General features: G+C 50.9%; 1 protein-coding gene across 2 annotated transcripts; it reads left to right on the top strand.

The window, feature by feature from the left end:
* Positions 1-5,136: 5,136 nt before the first annotated feature.
* Positions 5,137-10,669, top strand: MARCKS (myristoylated alanine rich protein kinase C substrate). 2 transcript variants are annotated; one of them, XM_072036095.1, is made up of 3 exons: positions 5,137-5,271; positions 7,398-7,570; positions 8,611-10,669. In XM_072036095.1, exons 2-3 carry the CDS (start codon positions 7,472-7,474, stop codon positions 9,379-9,381), a joined length of 870 nt encoding a protein of 289 aa, XP_071892196.1. In that variant the 5' UTR covers positions 5,137-5,271; positions 7,398-7,471; the 3' UTR covers positions 9,382-10,669. The 2 variants fall into 2 exon arrangements, with proteins under 2 accessions (XP_071892196.1, XP_038033011.2); XM_038177083.2 differs by lacking the exon at positions 5,137-5,271 and adding an exon at positions 6,727-7,135.
* Positions 10,670-11,297: the final 628 nt, after the last annotated feature.

Here is an 11,297-nt window from a genome sequence, read left to right as displayed (position 1 = left end):
CAGACAGCAATTTGTGTTACCAGTTAAACTGGTGTCTCTCACCCTACTTATCCATACTCTTACGACAACTTGCCTTGCTGTGTAAGACAGACTCTTTTACGGTTTTGCAGAATTGGATATGAATTTCATTCTCCTGCATCAGATCACTATGAAGAGCTAGGTGCTAAAAGACATACTGCACATAGAATGCAAAACTAATATACAAATGTTTAGACAGAATGTAAGCCAAAATAAAATGGTGGTGGGTATGTAATGCCTGAATTATGTTCTGAATAGTCTGTTTCGTTCCTTCACTGTGCCACTGAAAAATAAAAAAGATGGAAAGTTAGATGTATCTAGTATTAGGTATCAATGTCCCTCTTGAGAGGCTGAAAACTGCATGAGGTCTACGAAAGGACATATGTTCACCTTGGTTATTCTCCCTAACTGAGATTTTTAAACCATTAGTTGCTCAATTCATCAGATTGGGCCCAATAACTCTGACTTGAAGTTGTCATCTGTCACTGTTTCAAAATACCAGGAGAGAGGAATCAAGAGGCTAGAGGTGCTACCAGAGGTGCCCTGCTGATGGACTGTGTCCCACCCCAGTCCTCCTCTGTCATCAGTGGTCCAGAAGCAGCTGCCCAGGGGTCTTCTCTGGAGAGAGAGACACTGGGGAGGCCCCTGCACGTGTGATGTCCAGGGCAATCACACAATCAATATGGGGACCCTCCCCTCAAAGTGGGGACCCTGATGCCTGCATGGGCATTGACTTGAGCTGCATGTGGAGGAGTCCTGGCACATGCTGGGGAAGATACCATGGCATGTGATCCCCTCCTATCCCAGCTAGAAGCATGATGGTGCCAGGGCACACCAGCTCTCTGCACAGTCGGTTCCGCTTTGCAAAGAAATGATTGTCTGATGTGTGTACGTGTGTGTGCCTCGAAGAATCAGGGAAAAGGGGATCGTGGCTGTGTATTGCTGAGACTGGGTCACACAGCTAGCACTGGACCTTGAGGCATGAAAAACAATTAGAGTACAAAATCGTGGTCATTTTTTGGAATGATTACTATGTAATTCTCAATGCCAAAGAGCTATTCTTAATTCACTTGCTGAACAGTTTCAGCTTTTTGATTGAAACATTTGTGCTCATACTCCCTCGCCCTAGAACTTCATGGGAAAAGCAGGGGGAGGTAAATGAAGGGATTCAGATTTTCTTACGTGGGAATTAAACCTATGTTTCCTGAGCCCCACCATTGAGCTGCTGGATGAAAGGGGACTGCCTCTTAAGCTTTCAAAGGGGCTAAAGCACCTCACGGCAGGAAAGAGGTCAGAGTGCCAGCTCCTGAGTGAAGGGATATACATCCCAACAACTCAGTATAAGGAATCCAAGTCTCTGAAACAGGCACAAATGCTTCCTGTTTCTTATTTTAGATGGTTTTCTGTGTAGCTGGGGATTATATGACCACTGATATCAAGTATGTGCCCTGCCAGCACACCTGGCAGTATGGCTGTCATGCATTTCTTTCAGGTTGGCTGGGATGCACTATACAGTGTTTATTCCAGCTAACTGGAGCAAGCAGTCTTCCTGAGCTAAGACGGTGATGACAAAAAATAATAATAAATAGTAATAATAATGACCTTTTGCACTTTGTGGCTGCACCGCATTTGCTCAGGTACAGAGAATCGTAAAACTAGAGCCAGGGTACCAGCCCCCACCTGCCAGCTGGACAAATTACAGACTTTGGCATTGGCTTTTTCTCCACAGCGAGAGCCCTATGGGGAGGCTAGGCACTTGACATGGAGGTTGATAAATCCACAACCTTGAGCCCTTCCCTTGATTTAGCCCTAAATGAGAACATCATTTTCAGTTCACACTTTGTGACACTTTTCAGTGCCACTGAGCACGGCAGCAGTGTTATTTAAGTGCCACCCTTCCTCTCAACCTAGCTGAAATTCATAAAAGCTGTGCTGGCTTGTTGATATCCAACATGCTGTAGCTACACAGCACTCATCATTAAAGCACACCTGTTCTCTGAAAAATAAATATATATATATATAAAAAAAAACTTTATGAGGCATCACCTGACTATGCCACTAGGTGTTGAGAATTTTTTACTCAGATCAGTCCTCTCAGCAAAACAGAAGGAGGAATGTGAAAATGGAAAGAAACAGGTCACAGAGAAGGGGGATTGTGCAAGGCAGCGGTGCTGTTAAAGCAAATATCATTGGGACTAGAGCTTAACTTTATGACAAATCAGGTTATCACCTGCTTGTCATTGCTGCTACTTGTCTGGCCACGCCAAGAGTTACAGAAACTAAACCTGCAGGAAACTGCCCCCCTCCCCTCCCAACAAAAGAAAAAGGCGAGGGGGGAAAATAGTTTTCAGACGTTTCTACTCCCTGAAATGGCTTATCATGAGGTCAGATGAAAGCCAGGGCACGCACAATGGAGGGAGTGGAGCTGTAGGGCCAGAGCCGGGGACCAAAGGGAGCAAAGAGCTGCTGCAGCAGTGCCTCAGACCAGGTGAAACTGCTGGGAACTGCAGCCAGAGCAGTGCTTGTCCCTAGAACTGACAGACCTGAAATATCTGTTAACTCAGGTTGACAGAATTTTTATTATGAGATATGAGAAATGCAAACTGTATGATACTTTTAAAATATACATGCTGTACTTAGTTTCCAGTTTCCCAGCACACCGGACATTCAAACAGTCTGGATCCTATTTAACAAACATTGTTGAATGTATTCAGTTAATAAAAGCTTGGCAAATATTAGTAAAAGGCTTGTAATGGCTGTGAGTGATATAAAGGTTAAAAGCTTTGATAGCATCGTACCAAACTGGAATAAAGCTTGAAGAAACTCAAATGATGGGTCAGTAAGAAATCTCATTGCTGATTAGGACATTGTGAAATATTCATTTATTGGAATCAGAAAAGATGCAACTATTCTATAAACCTAAATTTATTTTTAGAACTTGAAACTTTTAACATTATTCAGCTCACTAGTCCTGTCCTCTCATTATCAGGAAGTACACACAGATTAAAACAAGAATGAAATTTCCTCACTGTCCCAACCTGACAGGAAAGCAAGATGTTTTCTTTCTTATGCATATGTTACATTATTTCTCTGTAATGACAAGGGAAGAAAGGGCTTCAGGCTAGATTGGCACATGGGGAACGCTATCTATCAGTGTAAACTTGGAGGATCTTTTCTTTTTTGTGTAGTTTGCTGCACTGCCTGCACAGAGGAAAGCTCCCCGTGCACCCCAGAGCACAGGTAGGTTTACCAGCACATTATCAGAGCCTGGCCCATGAAAGAAACACAAGCAGGATCACCAGAAAGAACGCGTTGTTTCAGGATTTCTGTAAACACTGGATTCCAGCTTCCAAAACCGCCCTGAGATTCACTTTCTTTTAAAGGCTTGTCTGGACGAGGATAAAGGTGTATTAAAAAATAATGATAATAATAATAAAAAATTCAGTGAAAACTTTTAATTAACATGTTTTTCAAATTCATAGCATTGACAGGGTGTGTTGCATTTTCACGCATTTGCCAGCAAACGTGTTAAAATACACTGGTGTCCTCTCTACAGGTGGCAAGTTGGGACAAGTTTCCAAAAGTTTCAACATATAGTCAGAATTAAAACCTGCTCATTAAGGTACTTTTACCTTGGCTGAGGGCGAGTGTCACTGATGGGTTTTCCTGGGACTCCCGAGAGCAGCTGGCATACTGGCAGGGAACTGTTACTCAGCCACTTTTTCTCCAGTTCCTGACCTGTCAAGTGAAAGTAACATTTCATTTACCTACCTTTCAGGACTGGGGGAAGAGTGTTGTTTCTACAGTACTGGGGGTGGGTGGGGGAATTATTTTTTTTGTTATTTCAGGTTACAGTTGAACACTTTGCAGAAGGAACTTTGCCTTTGCTGCTCTGGGATGAAAACTAGAGTGTTGTTTTTTGTTGATTTTTTTTTCCTGGCACCCCAACGGGAGGTGAGCGTGCAGTTGACATATGCACTAAACCATGCTTATACCTGGCCATGCTGTCAGGAAAGTTTGTGTTAATGCCCGGCCAAAGCCATGGCTGTGAGGCACAGATTCAGGACTAACAGACATGAAGGCACAGGTGAGCATCAATAACTCCGAGTCAGTGGCTATGTGGGTTTGCTGGGCAGCACCATCCAAAGCATACCATCAGTCTGCACCTCAGCCCTCCCACTTCCCAAACAGAGAGCATGAAAACAATCCCAGGCAAAACGTGCCGAGAGGAGTCACGTTTTGTAAGCACTGTGGAAGATCCAACTTTGTGTGGTGGATGCAATATACAATTGGAAATCAGGAAATGGGCTGCGGTGGGAGGGATGGGGGCTGGACTCAGAGCTGTCTCGCTCATCCTCAGGCTCCTCAGAGCTGGCCCTCAGTCTTGGTTTCATGTTCTTAGAAATGTTATCACTTCACCCGCGTCACATGGGGGACATGACTTTTTTGCTGACACAGCTCTTGCAGGAAAAGCCCAAACACAAATACATTTACAATGAAATCACTTTTTTTTTTAGACATTAAATCTCCAGCAGCCTGTGCTTTAAGCGCCTTTAAACTGGTACATCCTTGGTCCTGCCAAAGAAATGCTGCAAGATCTTTTGTGTGTGTGTGTGTGTGGAAGCCAATGTGGAATAATGGTGTGTTTTGCATTCATATCTGATTAGTCCTGCTGCAATACACCAATCAGGGCGGTGGTTTGTTGATTTTTTTTCCTTTCTTTTTTCCCCTTGGAAGGAGATGAAAAGATCCGGAATTTGAGTAAAGCGCCAGTTTAAGAATGAGGAATCTCCCCTGCAGCATAATCTGTGTTTCGTTGGCACTTAAGGGTGTGGGGTGACAGCGAGCAGCCTGGTAACTGGTGGGCAACAGGTCAGTGGAGGGGTTAGGTCTCCTGTTTGTACCTCACATGACGGGTGTGGGGCAGAAGGCACAGAGAGCTGTCCCGGTTGTAACACACGGAGCATGCTTATATTCCAGATTCCCTGCCTGTCCAGACACTGTGCAGAAGAACTCGTAGAACTGAGCATCTAGAGTAATATCAGACAAAGCTTTTCCTTTTTTTTTTTTTTTTTTTCTTCTTCTCTTTCGAAGTTGCAAAACACTGAAATGGTTGAAAAACACGCCGAGACTGCAAAGCAAACACCGCCAAAACTCCCCCAAGCCGCTCGGCGAAAATTTTTTCTCGGTTGCCACCGCTCCGAAATCCACACGTAGCTCCGGCGGAAAGGCGAACCGCAGGCGCCCATGCAGGTGAAATCCCGTGCGAGAAATCCCGGTGACTTTTTGATACCGGCTGCCAGCCCCAGCCACGGTCCTCAAAGGGGGGGGGCTTCGGGGCTCCTCGCCCCCCTCCCCTTTCCCCATCGCCCCCCTCCCCCGTCGCCACGGCAACCGCCCGGCGGCCCCTCCGGGGGCCGGGGGAGCCCCGGGGGAGGCGGTGAAGCCCCCCCACAAGTCCCCCCCAGCCCCTCGGGGGCACGGGTGGGCGCCCCACGGGCGAGCTGGGGCTGCGCGGCGCTGCTCGGCGGGGCGGGCGGCGGCGGCCGAGACAAAGGGAGCCGGGGCTGGCATGGGCGGGAGGGGGGGGAGGCTCGGTGGGGAACGGCAGATGCCCCTCTCGCTCCCCTCCCCCTCCCCGGAAAAGGAGGAAGAAAAAAAAAATAGAAAAATAACGATAATTAATTAAAAAAATCGCCCGGCGGATCTGCCGCCGATCAAAGGCTGCAGGCGCTGGGGTTGCTGGAAGGCGGCGGGCGCACAAAGCCCCCGGTGATCCGCGGGGGGAGCGAGGTGGGCGGCGTGGCCGAGCCTCGCCGTGCCGCAGCCCTTCGTTAGCGGAGCGATTTTACCCCCCCCCCGTGTTTATAAACAACAGGCGTTTGGCGAGAGATTCCCTGCGTTGGATTTATTTATTTATTTTCGGAAAAGGACCCTTCTGCCGCGCGTTTCTGCTCCTGCAAAGGGAGGGGGGACCCTGTATGTGTGTGTGGGGGGGGGGCTGTGTGTGAGGGGGGCCCCGTGTGTGTACGGGGGGAGCTCGGGGCCAGCCGTCCCGCATCCCCCAGCGCGGAGCGGCGACATCTCCCCGCGCTGCCCGCATCCGCCGCCCCCTCCCCCTTATAGTGGGGGGGGAAACGGGTCGGATCCGCGGCGTTTCTTCCACACGAGCCCTCGCTGCTGTGCTCCGGATCGCCGGTACTCGGGGTACCTCGGTGTGGAGGTGCAGCCCAGCCCAGGGGTTCGGCTCCGGAGCTTCGCCCGCGCGTGTAAACGCGGCCCGGGAGCGGGGCGCCGCCACGCTCAGAGCCTTCAAAAGGCGGCTCGGGGATAATCGGAGAGCGGGATTTAATGGGGGCTGCTCGCAAAGGATCGCGTTTGGGGCCGATATGGCTCTGGGGGAGGGGGCCGCTCCGGCTCCGGCTCCCGCCGCCGCCGCTTTCGCGTTGGCAACATCTGGCCTACAGACCTACTAATTTCGACTCGTGATCTCGTTTGGCGAAACCCGATCTACGTGGTTCAAATACCTTCCAAATTGGGGGCGATTTAACAATCGCGACCAATTAAACCCGGGGAAGAAAAGGAGAGGAAAAAAAAAAAAAAAGGAAGAAAAAAAAAAAAAAAGCAAAGCAAATCCCCTCCTTCCCTCTCCCCCCGCCCCGGGCTCGCAGCACACTATCTGTTGCTCGCTCCCGGTGGGGGCGGGCGGCGGGGCCGGGCCGGACCCCCGCTGCCACTCGCACTCACACTCGCGCTCACACTCACTCGCTTCACCCGCACGCCCCATCCCATTGTCCCTGCCCGCCCGCGCCGCTTTATTTGGGTGTTTTGTCCGCTGCCCGGCGCGGGGCTCCGCGCGCCCGCCCGCACCGCGCCGCGCCGGAGCGGCACATTCATCCCCGGCCGGGGGCTGCCTTCGAAGCGCTGCCATCGCGGCTCCATTGTTCGCCGGGCGGCCAGGCCCCGCCCCCCTTTGTGTGGCGCGGCGGCGATTGGCCGGCGCCGGGCGGAGGGCTGCCGTCACCGCTCGGGAAGCCCATTCATCTGTGCACTTGGGCGTTGGACTCCGCATCTTATTAGCAACCAGGGAGATTTCTCCATTTTCTCCTTGTCTACAGTACGGCTACAAATCTGGGATTTTTTATTACTTCTTTTTTACTAAACTTGGGCTCCTTTTTTTTTTTTTTTTTTTTTTTCCTCCGGTGCTCGACTTTTTCCTTCCCTTTTTTTTCCCCCTCCCTCCTGTGCTGCTGCTTTTTTTGATCTCTTCAACTTTAAATTTTTTAAAAAGGAGTGCATTATAATCGGTTCTGTTCTCTCTTCTCTTTTTTTTTCCCCTCTGGTGTGTGTGTGTGTTGCTGCTGCTGCTGGTCGCCCAGTATTTATACCAACCCAACGCTCTTTGTTTCCCCTCCTTTTGGATCTGTTGAGTTTCTTTGTTGAATAAGACAGCATGGGTGCCCAGTTCTCCAAGACCGCTGCAAAGGGCGAAGCCTCCGCCGAGAAACCTGGGGAAGCAGTGGCTGCATCTCCATCCAAGGCGAATGGACAGGTAAAAAAAAAAAAAAAAAAAAAAAAAAAAAAGCAATTAAAAAAAAAATTAAACCTACTCCTTTTTTTAAGCCAACTTCGACGGACTCTCTTTTGCATCCTGTCTAATTCTTCTTCCTTTGATGCCCCAGTGGCACGTTCAATGGAGAATACGGCCAATCCTTTTATCCTTGCAACTCGAAGCAAAGGAATCATTGCTTTATTTAAAAAAAAAAAAAAAAAAAAGGGCTTGGCTTTGAACGATTTGCTGCTTTATCTTTCCTGCGTCGGGGAGTGTGTGTGGGGGGAGGGGGCACGTTGGGAAAAAGGAGGAGGAAAAAAAATATATCTATCTATATATATATCCCTCGTGTATTATTGAGAAGCGTCCCGATGGCTTGCATACGGACGGATCTGTTACCGCTCGGCTTTTCTGCCCGCTTTACCGCCTGCTCCCGACGCCGCCCGGCCACTATAGCGCCTACCGCGGGCACCGCGCGGCCGCCTCGTACCGGGGGCAGCCGCCGCCGGGGCTGGGGGCTCGGGGGCAGGAGCAGGGCTCGGGGGTGCATTTTGGGGGAGGGAAAGGGGGGGGCTCCGTGGCTCCCCCCGGGGCAGCAGCCGGGCTGCCCCCCGGCGCCCCCGCAGCTGGCGGCCGCCCGAAACATGCAAATGCGGCGGGGGCCGAGACGGAGGGGAGAGGGGGGGGGGAAGCCGGGGCCTGCCGGGCGGGGGGCTGCGAGCTGGGGCCGGGCGAGCTTTGTTCGGTGCCGTGCAGCGCCGCGCCGCGCCGTGCCGAGCCTTCCCCGCCCCGCTCCGCTCCGCGCCGCGGCCGGACGGGGCGCGCCGGGGGCGGGGGTGCGCGGGGCCGTCGGTGGAGCCGCGGCGCCCCCTGGCGGCCGTTCCGCGGGGGAGCCCGCCCGGAGCGGGCTTCGGCTGGGCTGAGCCGAGCCGGGCTGGGCTGAGCCGGGCCGGGCCGGGCCGGGCCGGGCGTCGCGGGGAGGGCGCGGGGGAGGCGTCGTCTCGGTGCTCCCCCCCGGTAACGCGGTCGCTGTCTTGCAGGAGAACGGCCACGTGAAGGTGAACGGCGACGCCTCCCCCGCGGCGGCGGAGGCGGGCAAGGAGGAGGTGCAGGCGAACGGCAGCGCGCCCGCCGAGGAGACGGGCAAGGAGGAGGCGGCCTCGTCGGAGCCCGCCTCCGAGAAGGAGGCCGCCGAGGCGGAGAGCACCGAGCCGGCCTCGCCGGCGGAGGGCGAAGCCTCCCCCAAGACTGAGGAGGGCGCGACCCCCTCGTCCAGCAGCGAGACCCCGAAAAAAAAAAAGAAGCGCTTTTCCTTCAAGAAGTCCTTTAAGCTCAGCGGCTTCTCCTTCAAAAAGAACAAAAAGGAGGCCGGCGAGGGGGCGGAGAGCGAGGGCGGCGCCGCCGCCACCGCGGCGGAGGGCGGGAAGGAGGAGGCGGCGGCCGCGGCCCCCGAGGCGGCGGGCGGCGACGAGGCCAAGGGCTCCGCCGACGAGCCCTGCGCGGCCGCCCCCGAGGCGGCCAAGGAGGAGGCGGGGGACTCGCAGGAGGCCAAATCGGACGAGGCCGCCCCCGAGAAGGCAGCGGCGGGAGAAGAGGCCCCGGCGGCGGCGGAGGAGCAGCAGCAGCAGCAGCAGGCGGCGGCCAAGGCGGCGGAGGAGGCGGGCGGCGCCGCCGCCACCACCACCACCACCACGAGCGAGGCCTCGGGCAGCGGCGAGCAGGAGGCGGCCTCGGCGGCGGAGGAGGCGGCGAGGCAGGAGGCCCCCTCCGAGAGCAGTCCGGAGGGCCCCGCCGCCGAGCCGGCGGAGTAGAGCAGCGCCCGCCGCCGCCCCCTCGCCGACGAACTTTTTTCTCCCCCCCCTGTTTGTTTGTTGGAGTGGTGCCAGGTACTGGTTTTCGGAGAACTTGTCTACAACCAGGGATTGATTTAAAAGATGTCTCGTTTCTTTTTTTTCTCTCCCCGCAGATTTTTTTTTTGTTATTTTTTATTTTTTTTCCCATCTCAAATCAATTCTGTTACCACCATTCCAACGGGCGGAGGAGGGCCTCGACGCCTCCCTCCGCCTCCTTCCTTCTCTCCTCCTCCTTTTTTTTTTTTTTTTTTTCCTTTTTTTTTTTGCATCAGTATTAATGTTTTTTGGTTTTTTGGTTTCGTTTAATTTTTTTTTAACTTTTATTTTTTGGCATACTTTGCATCTTTATTCGAAATGTAAACTTTCTTTGTCAGTCTATGGACATGCCCATATATGAAGGAGATGGGTGGGTCAATAAGGGATATCAAATGAAGTGATAAGGGGCCACAGTGGGGGATCCGTGGCGCGCATCCATTGCCAAGAGAACGTGCCACGAGAAATGATGTAAGGGGTTAGTCTTTTTTTAAAAGAAAGTTATTACGATGTATTTTGTGAGGCAGATGTTCTATAAGGTTTACAACACTACAAGTCTTGATTAAGAAGGAAAGGAAAAAAAAATCAATACCCAGATAAAGAGATCATAGTCTTAGGAATTCATTTAAACCATAGGAACTTTTCACTTATCTCATGTTAGCTGTATCAGTCAGTGATTAAGTAGAAATACAAGTTGTATAGGCTTTATTGTTTATTGCTGGTTTATGACCTTAATAAAGTGTAATTATGTATTACCAGCAGGGTGTTTTTAACTGTGACTATTGTATAAAAACAAATCTTGATATCCAGAAGCACATGAAGTTTGCAACTCTTTCCACCCTGCCCATTTTTGTAAAACTGCAGTCATCTTGGACCTTTTAAACACAAATTTTAAACTCAACCAAGCTGTGATAAGTGGAATGGTTACTGTTTATACTGTGGTATGTTTTTGATTACAGCAGACTGCTTTCTTTTCCAGTTGTCTTTGAAAATAAAGGAAAACTCTTCAGATGCAATGTTTTTTTTTTTTTTTTTTTTGGTGTAGCATCTTGTCTATCATGTTTTTGTAAATACTGGAGAAGCTTTGACCAATTTGACTTAGAGATGGAATGTAACTTTGCTTACAAAAATTGCTATTAAACTCCTGCTTAAGGTGTTCTAATTTTCTGTGAGCACACTAAAAGCGAAAAATAAATGTGAATAAAATGTATAATTTGGTTGTGTTTCTTTCATGGATACTCTGGTAACTTAAATGGGCCAGCCAGTATTGTACAAGCCTAAATTTGTATAAAGTGATGATGTGCGCTGTTAGCACTGGCTTTGCAAGCTGCCTTCCTAGATCCCAGACTGTGTAACGCTGCGCTTATTGTAGAGAAATTGAGCAGCGAGCCAGGTAACTCGCAGGTTTCCTGGCTTTAAAAAGAAGGCTGGAAGGCAGTCTGAGCATGTACAGTGTGCGATTCTGTTGTCCAGGCTCCATCTTGCTTTAAGACCAGAGGTATCCAGCATATGAGATTCTTGCCTCTTGAGGAAAATGAGATGTAATTTGAATTGCTTAGGGTGGGGCGCTGAAATTTTTTTGTGCCGCGTTGCCTAAAAGTTAAGCTCTTGAACAGACGTCCCATTTATGTCTTAGTATGCTGTCCCTGCTTAGGTTCCTAGATGATTAGATCGAAAACTTTAGCCTGGAGGGAGAAAGGGGGTATTAACACTGCCATTCTGCTCGAAGTAATTAAAAGCAATATTTTCTCTTTTTTTCCTCAAGTGCTACTCCCAACTGCAGGTGAGTTACAGAACAGATTTCGAAATTTGTCTATAAAAATAATTACTTGGTGCTTGCC

The sequence above is a fragment of the Anas platyrhynchos genome, chromosome 3, assembly GCF_047663525.1.
Source record: "Anas platyrhynchos isolate ZD024472 breed Pekin duck chromosome 3, IASCAAS_PekinDuck_T2T, whole genome shotgun sequence".
Taxonomy (NCBI): Eukaryota; Metazoa; Chordata; class Aves; order Anseriformes; family Anatidae; genus Anas; species Anas platyrhynchos.
Note: the sequence above shows the minus strand (reverse complement) of the source record. Positions and strands in the feature narration are given on the sequence as shown.